Source organism: Bombus huntii, chromosome 2 (assembly GCF_024542735.1).
Source record: "Bombus huntii isolate Logan2020A chromosome 2, iyBomHunt1.1, whole genome shotgun sequence".
NCBI classification, from domain to species: domain Eukaryota; kingdom Metazoa; phylum Arthropoda; class Insecta; order Hymenoptera; family Apidae; genus Bombus; species Bombus huntii.
Window position 1 is genome coordinate 2,064,904 of NC_066239.1, and position 20,170 is coordinate 2,085,073.

The following is a 20,170-nucleotide window of genomic DNA, read 5'->3' on the forward strand; positions in this document are numbered from 1 at the left end:
ATCAATTTAAATCAATAAACCGTGTTTTTTTATACCTTGATAAATATAAATAACCAATAAATTAACTAACTTATCACTTATAATTTTTTAAGTTCTCCAGCTAAATTATATTCGTATAATTAATATTTAAGTTTTTACTGTCATTATGTTTTAAATATTCAGTCAAAACAAATTAAAAAGTATATTTATACAATAAGTTAAATATTTAAATTTACAATTTTTTACATATAAAATTGTGGCCCTTTTTGAAACGATAAAAGATATATTCGTTTATGAAAAAATAATCATCACCATTAATAAAATAGAATAAATATATAATAAAAACTCGGGAATCAGAGGAATATTTTAAGAAAGACTGTATGATATATAAATATATTTATTATTAAGCTATTTGTAAATTTGTATTGTTTAAGTACAATATAGTATATATTTTAGAAATATTAATTATCTTGAAAAGATTGAACTTCTTGGTCTGTAAGAACTATGTAGACAGTTAAACTAAAAGGATTATAACATATACATCAAAATACAATGCATATCTTTTTACAATAGATGTGATAAACCTATTTCTTAAATATTATGTAATATAAGTAAGTATTTTTTATACAATTAAAATTTTTGTTTTTATTCAATAATTATCATATGCCTTTGTTTATCATGCATTACATGTAAAGTGTATTATAATACATTCTTTGTTTACATCCTTATTCTATGTATCAACGAAATAGTAAATATAATGTAATCATTTCACATTCGTGATTTTTATACAAATAACATTTTTGTATACAAAAAATCAATAAAAATGCAAAGAGTCACAGGTTACAAATTATATTCAATTTCAGTCCAAAATCCGTAATAAATAAAGATAAACTATATCCAATACAAACTAATATTATAAAATATAAAATTTTTATATCACTTTTATATATGGAGCTTATCTAATCAATATATATGTATTCATAAACTTATATATCTGCAAAAAGGTACAAGAATTAAACACCAATATTATACATTCAATTAGAATTTAAATATTCTTAAAAATTTGTAATATAATTACAAATGTAAATCAATTCAATAAAATGCAAAACTTTTTAACAAACAGAACAAGAAATATTTTTTGATACTTCAGGTCACATTAAAGGTGGTCCTGTGTATTTAAGGCTTCCAGAATAGAAATCTGGTGGACCTTCAATAACCACCAATTTTACTTCTTCCACTATATCTGAATCTGTACATAGCTTGGAACTACTAACAGTTTTAAAAAACGTACATGGTCTCAAACCTTTTCCAGAATCATCTACATCATATGGAGGACTAAGTATATCCAAAAATGCAGCGGGTCCTTCAATACATGTAATTTCATGTAAATTTTTGTCTCTTGGTGTAAGAGTACAAGCAGGTGAATTGCTGTGTAATGATATTTGTTTATGTCTATATGCCATTACTTCTTTGTTTAATCTGATTGTATGATCCTCATTTGGCTTCAGAGTATAATTGTTTACTTCGACTACACCACTGATTACCTACATTTTAAAGTATAATAAAGATTTTAATCCTATATAGTTTTAAAATAAAATCAAAAATTAATATATATATGTCGGGTTTACATTAGAATTAGGGTTAGGGGCGTGAAACGAATCTTCGTTTGGGTTACACGTTGTCGTTATGCAATAGAGAAGACATTGACTAGTGCCAATACGATTATTATAGAGCCGGACAAGTAACCGTGGTAGTTAGGTACTCGAGAAACTAATGACAATGATCCTAGGTTCAATAACGAATCCGCGGTCGACGGGATGATAGATGAACGTACTCACAAAATCTAAGTCGGACGCGTAATATTCACTGGTCGTAAAGGGTTACTCCTTTCATCAATGAGATCGCGAGCGAGAATGCCTTTCCCGTCCCGATGATGCCACAGAGGAAAACTATAATGGGGTGTGTCTAAGGACACGAGATCATCGGATTCGTCGAGAAAAGCCTTCGTTCAGAAAGTAAGGGAAATTGGCGTTGCTGCTAATTGGTCAATCTCCATATCGGTGGTTAGAAAAAGATGCTAGCCGCCCTCGAGGGAAAGTTGCTAGTGGGAGACGCCGCTCGTTGAAAAATAGGTCTCCCCTATTTTCCCGTAGTTGGGACAAAGACTGTTTGTCTGTTTGGAGGACTTCAGTTGACTAAATCTTAAGATTTATAACGGGCCCTCGAGCTAGCCGAACATGCACTGCGGAGACGCATCGACATCTGGCAATCATCTTACTCGAAGAATAGGGTCTGCGTGTGGCGAGCCACGGGACAGAAACCGTTGGAATGTTTATTGTCGCGTGTTGCCACGAATATTTCTTTTAAGGAGAGCTATAGAATTACTCCATACCTTTGTTAGACAGTTCGCTGTGGAGTGCCGAAGCGTGCAGACGTGTCTCTAGTGCCCAGCGTAGTCCGAAAACAACACGTGTCGCCCAACCGTCGAAAGTGAACACAGCCAAGTGTCCCCTACCCTTTAGGGAGAAGAAAATCCCACGCACCTAACCCCAACCCGAATACTAGCCTCATAGCCTCACGACTAGTTATTCATTCCGAATTAACTAGCTGGATGATGGCCCAGCAATCGCGACCAGGCTCTCCGGAGCAGACTCGTAACTACCCCGCGCTACCTCCCCTGTGGCAGAAGTGTAGCAGAACTCTCCGCACCAACGACGCTAATACTACCAAGAAACGGAAAATAGAAACAATAATACAAATAAACACTCACAACAGGTTCGCAGTATTGGAATCCTCAAACGACGCCATGGAAATCGTAGAACCGCCACCAAACCAATACTCACAGAGAATCCCCCCTCCCCCACCAATATTTGTGGACGACGTCATTGACATACAGACAATGATCAAGTCCTTAGAGAGAGATATCTCCAAGGAGGATTATAACCTAAAGATAAATAACAATAAAGTAAAAATACTGCCGACGAACCCAGAAGCTTACAGAAAACTCACCAAGATACTTAGGACCCTGAACGCCAACTTCCACACCTACCAACTCAAACAGGAAAGGCCCTTCCGGGTGGTCCTACGAAACATCCACCACTCAGCAGACATAGACGAACTCAAACACGAACTCTCAAAACTCGGCCACGAAGTCATCAACGTAAGTAATATAAGGCATGGAGTCTCGAAAGACCCGTTATCCTTATTCTTCCTAGACATAAAACAAAAGCCGAACAATAAGGAAATCTACAATATCAGTCGCCTAATGAACGCGATAGTAAAATTCGAACCACCGCTTGTGAAAAAAGAAATAGTGCAATGCAAAAGGTGCCAAAGGTACGGTCATACGCAGAAATACTGCAACCATACTTTCCGCTGCGTTAAATGTGCAGGCACTCACTCCACTGACCAGTGCGCCAAATCACCGGAAACCCCAGCGAAATGCATCCACTGTCAAGGGGACCATCCTGCCAACTACAAAGGCTGCTCAGCCTATAAAACACTATACACAAACAGGTACCCTAAACTCAGAGCAAAAGAGGTATCCAACCAAACACTCAGCCCGCCGAAATTCACGACTACCCCAACCCCCTCAACCAACCAAACACCCAGTCCTACCAAATTCATCACCACCTCAACCTCCTATGCCCAAGCAGTACAAGGCATCCAAAATAACCCGAATAGCCAAAGGAATCTTCCCCAAAACAGTGTCCCCAACCCACCTAACACAGACAACTTCTCTAGGCTTGAAAAGCTAATAGAGAAACAATCAGAGCAAATAAATAACTTGCTATCGCTACTAACAATCATCGTGGATAAATTAATACGCCCCGACGCAAAATAAAACCAAGGCGCATAGCACTTTGGAACGCCAACGGTCTAGCGCAACACAAACTTGAACTAGAACTCTTCCTAAAACACCAGCAAATCGACGTAATGCTCGTATCGGAAACCCACTTCACCGACAAGAACTATCTGAAAATAAATGGTTACAAATTTTACCATACCCAACACCCCAGCGGAAAGGCCCACGGTGGCACCGGAATAATAATCAAAGCAAGTATTAAGCACTACGAACTTCCATCATTCCAGAAAGACTACCTCCAAGCAACAAACGTAGCAATAGAAGACTGTCATGGCTTAATCACCACCTCAGCAGTATACTGCCCCCCCAGACACTCCATCGCCAAAGAAGACTTTGATAACTTCCTGGACACCCTGGGCAATAGATTCATAGTTGGAGGAGACTATAACGCCAAGCACATCCAATGGGGCAGCAGACTGGTTACAGCAAGAGGCAAAAACCTCTTAAACAGCATAATAAACAACAACCTCAACTACCTCACCACATACGAACCTACATACTGGCCCACTGACACCAACAAAATACCCGACCTTCTCGACTTCTTCGTAACTAAAAATATCTCATCAAGACACGTCCAGATCAACTCCTCGGCTGATCTCTTCTCTGATCATTCTCCCGTGATAGCAACAGTCAGTTCAACAATCATCGAGAATACACCTAATGGCTCCATTCACAACCAACACACCAACTGGCAGCTCTTTAGAGAAGTCTTTACACACTCAACTTCAGCCTTAACTCCACTAAAAACAAAGGAAGAAATCGAAGCAGCCACGGAATACTTAAACACGAGTATAATAAACGCAATCCGCCTCTCCACACCGACAAAGTCATCTATCAGCACACAAGAATATCCCCAATGCATACTAAAAAAAATAGCAGAAAAACGTAGACTAAGAAGAGTATGGCAGACCCATAGAACACCGGATGACAAACGCAAACTAAACAACGCAACTAGAAAGCTATCCAAAACCTTAAAAAATTATAAAAACGACTGTTTCCAAAAATACCTCGCCAGCTTATCCCCCACAGCCGACTCCAACTACTCACTATGGAAGGCCTCCAGGAAACTCACACACCCCCCACAAATAATCCCATCTATCCGCCGTCCGCAAGGTGGATGGGCGCGAAGCCCTATAGAAAAAGCCGACCTGTTTGCTAAATACTTGTCAAAAGTATTCAAACCCCATTCCCCCAAAGCTGCCGCGGACGTTACTGAATACTTGCACACCCCCTTCCAAATGTCCCCTCCTATCGAACCCTTCACTTCTGCAGAGACTATAGAAGCAATCAGTCGCCTAAACCCCAAGAAAGCAGCAGGACACGACCTAATAGGCAATAAAGCAATCAAGGAACTTCCCATAAAAGGGATAGCACTCATCACATCGATTTTTAATGCTATCCTTCGTCTGGAACACTATACTAAGGCCTGGAAAATCTCATTGATTACCCTCATCCCTAAACCCGGTAAACCGATATACGAAACCAGCTCCTATCGCCCAATCAGTCTTTTACCTACCCTGTCCAAACTATTCGAGAAGATGCTCACGAACCGACTCCTTCCAATCCTAGAGAACTTGAAAACACTCCCAGATCACCAATTCGGCTTCCGAAAACATCATTCTACAGTAGAGCAAATCCACCGCTTAACTCATACGATCAGCCAAACACTCGAAAAGAAAAAATATTGCTCAGCGGTTTTCCTAGACATCCAACAGGCATTCGACAAAGTATGGCATGAAGGGCTACTATACAAACTGAAAAAGATTCTACCTCACCCCTACTACTCCATCCTAAAATCCTACTTAACCAATAGACAATTCATGGTTAAATGCCTAGGCGCCACTTCCGCAACATTCCCAATAGAATCCGGCATACCCCAAGGTAGTGTCCTCGGGCCCCTACTGTACTCCATCTACACTGCCGACCTACCTATATCAAACGATATAACAATAGCGACATTTGCAGACGACACAGCGCTATTAGCTACCCACGCAGACCCGGTAATAGCCTCATCCACTCTCCAGCGAAGTCTCGACTCCATGGAAAAGTGGTTTCACAAATGGGGCTTCAAAATCAACGAAAAGAAATCCTCACATGTAACCTTCACGCTCCCAAAACAAACCTGCCCCCAGGTCACCATCAACAATGCAACAGTTCCTAGCAGAGACTCAGTCCCAGTCTGGGCATGACCCTGGACAGGAGACTAACGTGGAAGAAACACATCTCAGATAAAACAAAGCAACTAAAGGACAAACTAAAAAAACTCTATTGGCTCACGGGCCGACGCTCCAAACTAAACATACAGAATAAAATTACCCTCTACAAGATCGTAATAAAACCTGTCTGGACCTACGGAATCCAACTATGGGGAACAGCAAGTAACTCCAACATCGAAATACTACAATGCTTCCAATCGAAAACGCTAAGATCCTTAATAGACGCACCTTGGTATGTTACCAACGAAATCATCCATCGCGACCTCAAGATACCCACAGTCAAAGAGGAAATAGCAAAATACAATGACAGATATAGCAAAAGAGTCAACAAACACTGAAACCCCCTAATTACTGGACTACTTGACACGACGGACCAGATTCGCAGGCTGAAGAGGCACTACCCGCTAGACCTAAATGCTAGATTCATTTAGTTATCCAAATTAAGCATATACACTTACTTATAATACTTATAAATTATACCTATCTATAATAAGTATTAACTTATTGTAAATAAACGGCCATGCGCCATGCCAGAAAAATTACTGAAAATTCTCAACGCGAGAATTGATTGTAATTTCAACAAATAAATAAAAGAAAAAAAAAACCTTTGTTAGACAAAGCGTTCATCCCGTGACCGTGGCTACGTTCGGCGACTGACTGTCGCCTCGAGCCCAAGCTCATTATCACAACTCTCGAACAATTACAATCGGATTGAATAACTACAATTGTTCAATTACAGCTATAGTAGACTCTAGGTTACAATGTTGCGGGATTATCCAAAATTCCAAAGGCTCCGGTGTTCTTTCATCTCCGACATATATATATATAATTATTAATAATATATATTATTGATTATGATACAATATATATGACTAAAATTATATTTACATCATACCTTTAAAAACCCATGCATTCCAGGATGATCATGTATTGGCATTGTAAATCCATGTTTCAATATAAAAATTGAAATAGCAAAGTCTTTATTTTCAAATATATCAATTACCCACATCGGAGCATGCTGTACTTGAATAAAATCCAAGATCTGTTTATTTAAATTTACATCTTCGGCTGTAATCTTGTTCATCAAGTACCGCAATTTGTCAAAGTTCTTTTGACAAAGCTTAAATCCGACATTACTCCGTTCTTCAAACGTATTTAATGCTTGCTTCCATAATGTTTTAATTGCCGCTGTCATATTTACTTACTTTATAACACAATTTCTATGAATTCACCTTTTGTACAAATCATATTAATATATCAGTAACACACTTAAAAAATCTTAAGATATAAATATAGATATAAAATGTAATTTTAAGATTTTGTTAAAAATTAGTAACGCGTAGCCTTAATAATTCTAACATTGAAAGTTTACTACAAAAAAAACATGCCAAGCGCTTAAATCAAGTAAATATTTTAGTAAATGCCATTCAATGTTTGCACACAAATATTACTTACGTTCAATCTCTTCTTTTAAAACTTCGTTAAATTAGGTTAGTCGATGTTGTTAAAAGTTGTTTCATATTTACAAGTTAAATAAATTGTGTATTTTTATGTTTTATCATATGTTCTATAGTTTTTCAATTAATACGTCTCTACCACTTTTTAAAGAATAATACACGTTATTAACTGATTATTCTTTAATTAAACTGGTCCCTACAGATGCTTTACGTTTGATACAAAATTTTGCTAAACATGGCTATGTGACTTAATACCAATACAGATGACATTGTAAACATGAATATGAGTGAAGTTCCGAAGTTTAAAGCACTACTTAAGTGATTTTTTTATTTTGTTTTTACATTGAATGTGTAATATCAGAGATAATACGAATGAATATTAATATATAAAAATTTATTTGAATATTTGAATAAGATAGTTTATGTAGTTAACTAATTTTTTACCGCAATAAATAAATAAATAAAGAAAATATAACTTTTAAATGTTTAAAAAAACATAGCTATAAAAATGTTTTCTGAGATATAATTTTAGGAGGAATGGTGTTTTTTAATTATATCTACGCATATATTTAATGAAATAATAGAAAGATGAAAGTGTGAGAATATTTTAATTATCAGAAAAATAATAAAGTTTTGCAATTATTATAAATAATTTAAGTTTGTACGACATAACAAATATTACAACATTTTAATAAATATGAACTATTTTTATTTTATAGTAATGTTACGAATTAAGAATAATTGGAAAATTATTTGATTCTGTGAATTTGGGTTAATGTTGTAGAGAGAGTAATGCCCTCTATCGTAAATGCTAGTAATTTAGCATTGAGATGAGCTTTATTTATTTACTATCGGAAGCAAAATTTTCTATACTATAATTATTAGTACATAACATTTTTCTCCTATTATAAACATTAATTCTGTTGTAAAAGGTAGGAGCAGGTAAAAGTTTAATGCCTTTAATTTCTGTACCAATTAGAATTAGCAAAATGTGTCATGTAAAACAGAGCTTGAGTGTTTGGTAAAAATGTTCCCTTAATTTAATATTTTTTTAATTAGCTTTTCATAATCTAAAAATATAAATGCTATTTATTTCTTTTATTCAATGATCTCTGCATATTGTATATTATAGAGGTTTGTATTAACAATCATAATGTCAAGTGTTTATAGCAGTATTTTTAGAATATATAAATATGAAGCTCAAAAACAGATCTAATTCACATTATATTTATATAACAATTGATATTATTATTAAAAATTACAACAATATAGCATTGTAACAAAATAATATCTAAAATTAAATAACCAAACCTATTCTGAAAATATATTTTATTATTTGATAAGGTGATTCTATATATTACTAATCAAATATAACATTTTTTAGCTATGTCTAATGAGGAGCGTTTGAGGAAGTTACTATCTGACTTAGGTAAAGCTACATTACGTGGAATTCGTAAATGCCCAAAATGTGGAACTTATAATGGATCTCGTGGTTTGTGTTGTAAAAACAAATATTGTGATGCTGTATTTAAGGAACCTGGTGAAAAAAGGAAACTATCAACAGAAGCATGTAAGCTTATTACGGGCACAACTGCTCAAGTTTTTTCTGTTAGAGTACGTGATAAAGGCCCAGACTATCGTGGATTTGTTCAATTACCACTGATAAATGCCACAATTTCTAATGAAATGATAACACTAATTTCACAATCCACTGCATTATGTTTTGTTGATAGTTGTGAAAGAAGTTTTGATACTAGTGTTCTTAAATGTCATGTAAGTTTCAAAATAATATAATTGTTAATAATAATAGTTAGTTTAATATTAATAAAACTTTAATGCCCTTCTCTTATAGGAAAAGAATTCGTCCGATACGCCTGTCTCTGCATGTCAACATATACAGGCTGCCTTAAGATGCTATGCAGAGGCACAGCCATTAACTTTAAGGAACTCTATTCTATCATCTTTAAATGTAAATAATGAAATGAAACAAGAAATTTGGTTACTTGCTACTGAAACTTCAGGACCTTTAGTACAACGAGTATCCAAAAATATAATGGCAGTCAAATGCAAAGCTTCACCAAAACATCCATTAGGGTACCTTCATTTTTCTCTCTTTGTTACAAAATTGAAAGATAGAATTGAACATCGTTATTTTTGTTCTTGTTCCACATTTAAAGTAAGTATCAGTAAAACAAGTTAAACTTGTATTATTTATAACTAAGAATATTATTCACAGTACCAATAATTAATTTAGGGCATAGGGAAAACAACAGGAGACAAACCAGATGTAGCGCAGTCTTCTCAGAATAAACGTTGTGTACATTTTTATGCTTGTATTTGTGCATTTGCTAGCGATACAAAATTATCAGAAGAATTTAGTTATTATATTAACTTAGATCAGAATGATTTAAGTGTATCGAAACCACTAACAACAGTGTTACAAAATGATGAACAAGATAAAATAGTAGGCATTGGTAAGAAGATTTCTATTATTCATAGTCTGAACTTAGTATAACAAGATATTTATATTATAAACTATATCTAAAATAGATCTTGATGGTTTAACAACGGATGATACAGATACACATCTTTTAATATTTCGAGATGATACTTTAACAGTTCAGAGCTTAGATGGAAATAGATTAGATTTGGATTCAATGAATTTAGAGTCTACAATTCTACCACATAGTATTGTTGAAAATATTGGAGTAGAATGTGATCGTACCTTATTAGAAGATAATAATATGGTATCACAAGTAAGATTTTATTACATTACTTGCTTGCTTATATAACATAGGAAGACGAATTAAAATATTAAAATTGTTTTGAAATTTAGGTGAATAATTTAGAAGTAATTAATGAAAATGGTGTACAACTTGGTGGAAATACCGTTAAGATAATGGATGATCAGACAAGCATGGATTCTAAATATAATGTGCTTAATAATAGCCAATATATATTAAACGATAATATAAAGATATTAAATACTGGAACATTGAAAGTTCTTGATACAAATGCTATTTTAGATGTAAATAACATGAAAATAATTGATACTAATACTGTTTCAAATACTACTGGTGTAAAAATAGTAGATAAAAACATGTTAATACAATATGATACTGGCAGTATATCAAATACGGAAAGTAATAGTATAACACAGCCAATTTCAACAAAGCGAAAAAGAGATGACAAACCAACAAGCACAAACACCACAAGTCTGAATAATTTAAGTTCAATAGAACCAAGAAAAGCTAAAACAAAATTACATATTGTTAAGAAGTATCAAAATCCTTGCGAAGATTTGGACGAAGCTAATATAAATTTACCTTTCATCAAATGGCTTGCATCGATAACAGAAAGAATAAATCAAACTATGCATTTTCAATTTGATGGAAAACCAGATCCCTTAGTATTTCATGTACCACAAATATTTTTTGATTGTTTACGAGAAAGAATATCATGTGGTGGCAAAAAGAAACGTTTGCCAAATTCAACAACGGCATTTGTTAGAAAAGACGGTGTACCGTTAGGTACATTTACCAAATATACGTGGCAAATTACTAATATTTTACATGTCAAAAGTATTTTTGAGACACCTCTAATACCTTTGGAAATCACAAGAAGTTTTGTTCAAAACGCGGATGGTACATATGAATTGTATAAAAGAGAAGAAACGGAAATAGACCGATACAAAAAAACCAATAATAACGCATTAATTAAACCCTTAGAATTAAAAACGTATTTGAAAGTTGGTAAGTATTAAATATATGTATAAAAAATATAGTTTACAAATTACTAAATGTTTAAAAAAATATTAATTATCTATTAGCATCATAAAAAAATATTTCATTTTATTTTACAGGAAATACTTCTCCAAATCAAGTTGAACCAACACCATTTTTGATAGAATGGATACCAGATATTTTACCAATATCAAAAATTGGTGAACTTAGAATTAGATTTGAATTTGGTCATGTAAAAAATGAGACAAACCATAGATGGAGGAAAATAGCTCTACTAAAAAATTATTAAATTTTGTATATTTATATTTATATTATCAAATTTTCACTTTCCTATTATTGATCAAATAAGATACAAGATCTTTTGAGAAAATGTTATCACTGGACAAAAACAAACTGAAAATCATTTCATAAGTAATTTGCTATATTTTGAATACTAAATAATTTAGTATATAAAATTTTTGTTAAAAGATGGCAATGAAAAAAATGCTTTAAACAATGTGATTCCATCACATTACACTTTTTTATTACTTTACATGTGATTAAATGTGATTAAAGAACCTGTAAGCAATTTTTGTTTGGAAATAGTTTCTAAATTAATTTTAAAGAATTAAAGACTGATCTTATTTTATTGTATCCTTTTATAAAGGTAAACATTAGAGAAATAAAGATTTCTTATAGAATAAATGATTCATATTTTCATGATATGGAAAATGATTATATTATATCGTATTGCAAAATCAGTATCTTCTGTGCATTGAATGAATACACGATACAATATATTTGTTAATTAATTTATTGGACGTAAATATAGCAAAGATTATGTTATTATTATTGTCAACAGTGTGCTAAATTATTATTGTATAAGAATGTGATATATTGTAAATATATACTTTAGATCGAATGCTGTTATGTAAGAGCCAAAACGTATTTACATTATTTAACGAAACTTCCTTTGTTTGAATCTTAAAATAAATTATGTATCTAAAATATTTGTAGTTACAGTTTTTTTCTTCAATATGTCCTTTAAATTTTAAATAACTATAGAGTTTCGTTGAACATATACAATACAATATAATTTATATGATTATATAACAAAAATATTCTCATAGTACTTTGAAACGTAGAACTGTCTTAAGTCTGTTTTTATATGTTAATATATACATGTAACAATTGTTATTAAAAAACATAATATAAAAATGTTTTAATAACAAAGTTTTAAGTAATTGTAGTTTGCAGTGTAGCATATATCTTCATGCACTGTCGTATTTATGTAAGCAGACACAAGTTATTAATTAGCTTGAGGAAAACGATATGTCAAATATAATTAACAGTTTTTAATTTTGAAGTTCACATTCGCGCCGTACATTACAATAAATTTGATCAATTCTTAAATAACTCGGGCAGTTTTCCATTGTTACATTTATTTGGTAATTTGTTTCAATCAAATTATATCGATTTTTTCAAATTTCATAATATAACATTTCCAAATTCTATTATAAGATCATTTATAAAGTCTTTTTTCTTCGAAATTGTATATTGTAACATGATGATTTCCATAACCTCCATGTTCAGACGAACTATTGTTGAAATGGTGTACTGTAGATAAAACAAAGCCTTTTGGCTTAGCAAAATGTTTTGCAAGAAATTTCGATTTATCGAATCGTCTTGTACATGCTTTATGTACGAACAATACGATTCACAATTAATCGGTGCAGTGTTTTGAGTTAAGATTCAAACGGAAGCATTGCCCTGCCGGAAGCTATCTCTGACGTAGAGAGCTACAGAAGCGTACACTTCCATTTTCTCGACCCTTTCGGCGAACAGAGAGCACGTGTCTGCTTGCCGGTTACGTTTAGCTCATTTTATCGTATAAAACTTCGCGTCAGACTTGTAGCTTGTCGAAGCTTGGTGACTAACAATCTAAGGATTGTGATCGTCGTATAGACAGGTTAATATGAATCCTGAAAAGTTGAAGAAGCTTCAAGCTCAAGTACGAATCGGCGGTAAGGGAACACCCCGACGCAAGAAGAAGGTATATAGATTTATTTCGAAAGTTAACACGAGTTCACAGAATTCTTAGGACTGTTGGCGTGTCGTGAGTTTAAAAGTTTACGAAAGTGTATATTTCAAGTGCCATTTAAATGATTTTCCTACTTCTGAAAAGTGTTGTTCGTCTCACGATCACCAATTGCTGTTCTTGTACGATACCAAAGCTTTGTAGTTCGTGCAAGACGCATTTTAATTGCTTGACTAAATTACTTTCACGTGTTTCTTAGATACAATATTATCCTTCTGATTTCCATTTTCTACTTTTATTATGTCATTTGATTTAATTTTGTAGTTTTCTCATACTCCAAGTTTAAGTTCGATTTTAATTTTACATTTTATATTAATTCAGGCTAGAATTATCAATATCATAATGTTTATAATTTCAATAGAAACTGAATCTTTGTATTTTTTATGGATATACTGTAGTGGAGTATAAGAATATACAAGAAAGAAATTTTACTAACTGAGCAATATATCTATCTACATATACATATACGTGCAATCTATTAATATTTAACTATATTCAATATATTTTTAGGTTGTTCATGCTACTGCTGCTACAGATGATAAGAAATTACAAAGTTGTTTAAAAAAGTTGTCTGTGAATACAATTCCTGGAATAGAGGAGGTTAATATGATTAAGGATGATGGTACTGTCATCCACTTCAATAATCCAAAAGCTCAAGCTAGTTTATCTGCTAACACATTTGCCATTACTGGTCATGGTGAGAATAAACAAATAACTGACATGTTACCGGGAATAATAAGTCAGTTGGGTCCTGAAGGTGTTACACAGTTAAAGCGACTAGCAAGCACAGTTTCTGGAAGCACAGTTGGTAAATCAACTTTGGAAGAAGATGATGAGGTACCAGATTTAGTGGAAAACTTTGATGAAGCTAGCAAAGAGGAGGTAATGAATCAATCTAAATATTAACTGTTATGTGTTTGAAGCTTTAAAATTGATATGTAATACATAGGAAACTACAAGAAGAATATTATAGTGCATGTATCTTATTAGGGATACAATGTATCATTTGTAGCTAAAATTACTCTTAATGGATTACAAAATATGAAACTTATATAGATTAAAATAATAGTTCATGATGTTTCACTAACATCTTAGTTTGATGTTAAATTTTAGTTGTAATGTAGGAATTAGGTCATATGGATTAATGTCTTAAAATTATATTTTATATTTTGTAGATTTTTTAAAATGTTGCATATAAGTTATATAAATATTAGTCTAAAATTATTCTAAACAATTCACGAAACATTTCATTTGTATAACACTTGATTTATTTATAGATATATAAATATAATGTATATGTATCATAATAATGTAACATATTTCTTTCTTTGTTTCTTTACAAACATGTCAAAAACGAAGGGTGTAAAAATACAATTAAATTTACTATTGACAATGTTTTCATAGATTTTTTATTTGGACATTTGTACTATGTTATTTGTAAGATCATTTTAGTTAGAAAAGATTATAAAGCTTTTTATTATTTGGAGATCTTTTATATTATTGTTGAATGTACATATATAATTACATACATTTAAGGTTGCTCCAAAAAAGGAAGTGGATGAAAATGATAAAGCAGCTGGTGATAAAAAAGAAGCTGTTACGATTGATGAAAAGAAAGAAGCCCCCTTAGCTACACCTGAAGCTTAAAAAGTGTTCAGTAACAAGGTAATTTTCTAGTACGAACACACATGAATTAAACTGTCGTTAAAGAAAAATAAAATTGATTCTTTTCTCTCTTTTACAGCTATTTCATACAACCAACAGTTGTAATTGACAAGTCGAGTAATACAAGTTGCAAAAGCAATGCGTAAACGAAGTATCACTATACATACGTTATAAATATTTGACATACACTATAATAATCTATATGAGTAACAGTTAACAAGAAATAAAAAAGGCTGTTACAGAAATCAAAAGTTTCTACAGACAATGTTCTTTACTTTGTTGCATTTGCTAAAAGGTAGACTTTGCTTTGAAACAGCTAAAATGATCTTATTTTCCCTAAATTAATATTTTTTAATATTATGCGCGAATGACGAATGGTGTTTGAATTTTTGACACTTAATTCGAATATTCATTCACGTGAGACGCGACGTGAATTTATAATTTTTATTATGATCATATAATACGATCATATCTTTCTCATTGTCTCACATTGTATTCGCAATGTGTTTTTACTTGTCCAGAGTAAACTCAAAGAATTTATAGAAATATAATTAGAGAGCGAAATGAAATTCCGGCAAGAGATAATAATAGCTTTCCTATTCGCAGTATAGGGGAAAGAAGTTTATATGCATTGTAGAAAAAAAGAAAGACGCGCGAAGTACTGATGCACCTCTATTTTAATCGAAATTGATATATGGATAAGGATAGTTTTTTGCAATAGTGTTCCAGCGTGAAAAAATGAGGTGTAATATTTTGTAATGTAATCTATGAAATAAATTCATTTGCTGGAAATGCGGTTTTCTACTTAAAATTCATGTTCTCTGAATAACTATAGTCGTACTTTGCCGATATTTATATCTTCTCATCCATAGAATAGATCTGTAATAACTGTAATTATGAAAATATAAGTACTCTCTGTATAGTAACAGTTTTTCTTAACATTTTCCATTAACAATTTCTATTTCACACTGTTTGTAACTATAATTATATTCATTTCTTTCAAATATTTAGTGTTCCTTTTAATCAATTATGACGCAGATTAAAAAGAACGTAATGGAGATAACATTTTTTAAATTTTTACTAACTATTTCTTAAGTACAAAAATATTGATTTCCTTTTATTGTACAGTTTTCTTATATCATTTAGCAGAAGTAACATTTGTTTGGCAACTATTTGTATGTCTTGATAGGCATGATGTTCATTATGAAACAAACGAACAAATAAACACAGTATAAAATTATTTTGATTATTAATTTACCATTTAAGGTTATTCTTATTTTAAGCTACTATTCAAAACGTAAAAGTGGTTTACATGCTAAATAATAATATAATGTAACAATATATATATACTAGACACAGGATAACAAGTGTGAATAAATTGACTAGTAGTAATTGGTTTGATCAAGTACTCTTTTTTTATCTACTCGAATTCATCTATTTAGTAGATTTATGATTTCTTCTAATTCCAATATATTATCTTTTTTATATTTATACTTTGTTATATTTGGTTCAGATTTGAAAGATTTTCGTTTTGATTCAAAATCAAAAACAATAAGTTCTGACTGATTTCATGACTCTTTAAGAATTTTAAACTCAAGTTCGTAACTTCATCTTAGAAAAGATCAAGATTGTATATTATGTAATATTGCAGAACTTTATAGTGCATTTCTTTTTATACAATGATATCACCTAATTATATTTATATTGCAGAACTTTATAGTGCATTTCTTTTTATACAATGATATCACCTAATTGTATTTATATTACATATTATAAATATTGTTATCTGTTAATTATGTGCAACTGAAATACAGTTTATACGAATTACATGAATTTATTATTAATAGCTTGAAGGATTAAATATGACGATCTTTATCATATATATCTTTGTTAGTAAATAATGTATTGTGTAATTATTCTGATACTAAAAAATAATTGATTTTAATAAAGTATTCAATCAATTTTATACGAAGTTTCTTCTTTAAAAACAAAATACATAAATACAATGGCTGCTGAAAGCTTTTTTTATTTTCAGAAACTTTTTTGTAACGATATAATAAAATTATATTTTGATCGGAAACATTTAATTACTACTGTATTATTTCCATGCGATAAAAATCTTGGATAAAGTATAGTATCCGGGCTGCAAGATTTTTGATCTGAATGTCTCTTTTCGTGGTTATTTTAGGCCGCTAAAGTCGAAAATAATTTTTTTATAATTATTTTAATGGTTATCTTTCACGGAAATGAACGGTTTTGAAAATTCGGCCTTACGGTATTTGACCAACAAAGGTCTTCTTAACACTTTTAACTGTATAAATCCACGTAAAATCGTGATCATACAGAATGGTAAGCGATAAGCGGCGAAACAAATGATAACAGTTAATGCCAATGCTCCAAATGTCAATTTTACTTACTGCTTATCTTTTTCTGCGTGATCACGGCCCTAAGACGGCCGGAAAATAAAAGATAACTTAAACCTAATCCAATACTCACGATGCAAATGTATAAGAGTAAGCCATATAGCAGGTTAAGAACATCAAATTTTAAGAAAGGTATCGTCAAAATCCATAAGAATGTCGCACATCAACAAGTTGATCGAAATTTTTTACGCATTATTTCTGTGAATAATAATTCTCATTTTCGGCTTCAGCGATCTTACAAATCCTTAAAAAGTGTCATTTTAGCCGAATATTTTGCAATCCGGATATTATACTAGAGATAAAATCGTTTTGATATACATAAACATTATATGTATAATTTATAAAATTAGAAAGTCATTATTTAGTGTTTAGTTAAATACTGGAAGACGTTATCTCAGAATAATAATTCTTCGAAAATAATACAATACTAAGATTTTCGGTACAATAACAATATTTTAGAATTATCTGCTCTTGTTTTGTCACATTCAATTTTTTTTCTTGAATAATGGTAACATTGGTTTCCGTGAAGATATTGTTTAAAGTTCGAGGATGTGTTTCGGTCACGTTGTACCGATGTCTCGTTAACGGATATTTTCTTTCAGAAACTTCGCGAAGCTTACGTCTTACCAAAGAAAAACTTCCTCCGCTTTTCCTTGGCTTACCGCGATATTTTCATCGGCAACTTTTTTCTTTTACTTACTGTAACCCATTCTGTTGGCCAATAAAAAGTACAGCGATCCGATAACAGTAAGAAAAGCAGCGCTTCGTATCCGTTGACATTCGTTTAGCTTGTTTTATCGTTGTATATACGTTCTTCGCTTTATGAGATATCTTTTGAGACGAGGTAGTTCTTAAAGGGCTTTGTTTTTACTATGTATATCATATTAATTCAGAAGTCCTTCTATTTTGAAGTAAAGCGCACTGACTTACATCGGAGAAGACACTTTAATAAGATTTATGGATTTTGTTGAATGTCGAACGTTGTTGAGAGTTGACGTTGCCCGTCAAATAGGCAATTGATGGTTTTACGCTACGATGGTTTCATTTCTTACAATATTATAATATAATTTTCGACATTAATAATGTTCTATCGATATTATTTTGAAAAAACCAATTAATAGTGATTGATAAGTGTACATAATGTTTGAACTATATCTTTCGAAAATTTAAATAAATTGATTAGACAGATTGACAGAGCTAACAATGGTAATATTTTACACCTTTAAGTCAATATTTTATCTGACAATAGAAAATTAATCTTTGTAATTTTCTGCAATTTGAGTATAATAACATTATATTATACGTGGAAAAATGTATAATATTAGGTTGTTACATAAGCAAGTTCGTTTAAACGTAATATTTTCCTTTATTTGACAGAGCTTATTTATATTACAACCCAAGAAATAGTATACACAGTTATATGATATAGCTTTAACGTAAAAACATAAAATTTACCTCACTAGAAATTTTTCTATCAGAATTAAAGAAGTATTTCTAATTGAAATGAAGTTTTAAATCCATTTGGCATTTCGGTATTGATTTTTTCATTGTGTGAGCGGAATTTTTTATCGAATATATGTATGTATTAGAGAATCTATTATATCATATAATGCCATACTGAACTGGAATTTCAGCTGCAAGATTATATGTATGTCGATATGAACCGTTATTTGAAATTTTTGAGATTATTATCTGGATTCTATTAGACTGCCATGCGAATTGTTTATTTTAACCGAAATCTACACGCAGAAAATAAAAGACTCGAACAAAGTCTGCGATTAGAATCTATTATCCATAAAAGTATAATCCAATATATCAATCGAACGTCTATCAATTAAATGCCTGATACTTTTCATCTAAGCTTCGTTTTACGATATTACTTTTAAAAATATTTGCATCTCTAAAATTATTGCAATATTCATTAATCGAATTTTTCCTTACACGTTTTATATCAAATTCTTTTACTTTTTTAAAGCTATTTTATAAATTGTATTACTGGAAAATTAAAGAGGATTAAAAGGATTAAAAAAGGATCATTTTTTGAACGAGCTTCAGTGAAAAAAGACCTTAACAAAACCCTGCATTTTAATTCCTTTTTTCATTTCTGGTGAATGCAAGGTGATATGTATTGTCAGCCTTTGACATATAATCACGCCATTGTCACCTGCGAGATTAAAAACGAGAATTTAATAGTACCTCTATCGCGAGAAGCCACTCTTCCGGATAAAAAGGAACCGTCACGACCCCGCACTTTTTCCTCCTCTTTCAAAGCGTCGTTTGCATTTTTTCGCTAAACCGACGTGATATTAAAATCAGACAAAATGCCGGCATGTCTTCATTTGTTGCATTTCCGTTTTTCTATTCCTGCTTTTTCGTTTTTTTTTGTTTTATTAGCTGAGCATGGCGTTTAAAAAAATTCCCTGCGTTCCTTTATCATAATCGTTGCGAATTTACAACGCTTGATAAACACGACCATGTCTTATTCCTCCGCATAAGTTAACATCAAGCAGCAAAAATTATAGTTGTGTACGAAATGCTCTTGCAATGAATTTTACGAAGATTTATACACACTATGAAGGTGCACGTTTCAGTCACTTTATTTAGTGTCTTTTATACTTTTATTATGGTGCAGTTATTTTTGAAATTCGCAGGAATACAAAAACACGAATGAATTTACGATAGAAGCTATTAGATACAATAATTTTTAACATTTCTCGTTAGAATTCTATACTTAATATTATTACC

General features: G+C 31.8%; 3 protein-coding genes and 1 long non-coding RNA gene across 8 annotated transcripts; 2 read left to right on the forward strand and 2 right to left on the reverse strand.

Annotated features, from left to right (window-relative positions):
* Positions 1–360: 360 nt before the first annotated feature.
* On the reverse strand, positions 361–7,764 carry LOC126878270 (2-aminoethanethiol dioxygenase). Of its 2 annotated transcripts, XM_050640873.1 has the most exons (4): positions 7,516–7,763; positions 6,956–7,292; positions 1,271–1,523; positions 361–973 (listed from the first exon to the last, which is right to left on the reverse strand). In XM_050640873.1, exons 2-4 carry the CDS (start codon positions 7,253–7,255, stop codon positions 966–968), a joined length of 561 nt encoding a protein of 186 aa, XP_050496830.1. In that variant the 5' UTR covers positions 7,256–7,292; positions 7,516–7,763; the 3' UTR covers positions 361–965. The 2 variants fall into 2 exon arrangements, with proteins under 2 accessions (XP_050496830.1, XP_050496829.1); XM_050640872.1 differs by having other exon boundaries at positions 361–1,523; positions 7,516–7,764.
* A 458-nt stretch (positions 7,765–8,222) lies between these two features.
* On the forward strand, positions 8,223–12,249 carry LOC126878265 (uncharacterized protein C2orf42). Of its 4 annotated transcripts, none has more exons than XM_050640860.1 (7): positions 8,223–8,459; positions 8,902–9,290; positions 9,370–9,693; positions 9,772–9,991; positions 10,068–10,273; positions 10,354–11,269; positions 11,380–12,249. In XM_050640860.1, the coding sequence occupies exons 2-7, from the start codon at positions 8,904–8,906 to the stop codon at positions 11,547–11,549; spliced, it is 2,223 nt and encodes a 740-aa protein (XP_050496817.1). In that variant the 5' UTR covers positions 8,223–8,459; positions 8,902–8,903; the 3' UTR covers positions 11,550–12,249. The 4 variants fall into 4 exon arrangements, with proteins under 4 accessions (XP_050496817.1, XP_050496816.1, XP_050496818.1 ...); XM_050640859.1 differs by having other exon boundaries at positions 8,223–8,449; XM_050640861.1 differs by lacking the exon at positions 8,223–8,459 and adding an exon at positions 8,468–8,651.
* A 792-nt stretch (positions 12,250–13,041) lies between these two features.
* Positions 13,042–15,794, forward strand: LOC126878271 (transcription factor BTF3 homolog 4-like). Its single transcript, XM_050640874.1, has 4 exons — positions 13,042–13,292; positions 13,848–14,219; positions 14,874–15,002; positions 15,082–15,794. The coding sequence occupies exons 1-3, from the start codon at positions 13,215–13,217 to the stop codon at positions 14,982–14,984; spliced, it is 561 nt and encodes a 186-aa protein (XP_050496831.1). The 5' UTR covers positions 13,042–13,214; the 3' UTR covers positions 14,985–15,002; positions 15,082–15,794.
* LOC126878273 (uncharacterized) lies at positions 15,302–17,707 on the reverse strand. Its single transcript, XR_007695621.1, has 2 exons — positions 16,751–17,707; positions 15,302–16,691 (listed from the first exon to the last, which is right to left on the reverse strand). It is a non-coding gene; the product is annotated as an uncharacterized LOC126878273 (long non-coding RNA).
* Positions 17,708–20,170: the final 2,463 nt, after the last annotated feature.

What these genes read in the sequence shown, in the direction of transcription:
- LOC126878270 (XM_050640872.1), bottom strand. Translation starts at nt 7,255, where the DNA reads ATGACAGCGGCAATTAAAACATTATGGAAGCAAGCATTAAATACGTTT. An exon ending in GAATGCATGGGTTTTTAAAG is followed by an intron (nt 1,524 to 6,955) that starts GTATGATGTAAA and finishes TTTAAAATGTAG; the next exon opens with GTAATCAGTGGTGTAGTCGA.
- LOC126878265 (XM_050640860.1), top strand. Translation starts at nt 8,904, where the DNA reads ATGTCTAATGAGGAGCGTTTGAGGAAGTTACTATCTGACTTAGGTAAA. An exon ending in CTAGTGTTCTTAAATGTCAT is followed by an intron (nt 9,291 to 9,369) that starts GTAAGTTTCAAA and finishes CTTCTCTTATAG; the next exon opens with GAAAAGAATTCGTCCGATAC. An exon ending in AGATAAAATAGTAGGCATTG is followed by an intron (nt 9,992 to 10,067) that starts GTAAGAAGATTT and finishes TATCTAAAATAG; the next exon opens with ATCTTGATGGTTTAACAACG.
- LOC126878271 (XM_050640874.1), top strand. Translation starts at nt 13,215, where the DNA reads ATGAATCCTGAAAAGTTGAAGAAGCTTCAAGCTCAAGTACGAATCGGC. An exon ending in CACCCCGACGCAAGAAGAAG is followed by an intron (nt 13,293 to 13,847) that starts GTATATAGATTT and finishes ATATATTTTTAG; the next exon opens with GTTGTTCATGCTACTGCTGC. An exon ending in ATGAAGCTAGCAAAGAGGAG is followed by an intron (nt 14,220 to 14,873) that starts GTAATGAATCAA and finishes CATACATTTAAG; the next exon opens with GTTGCTCCAAAAAAGGAAGT.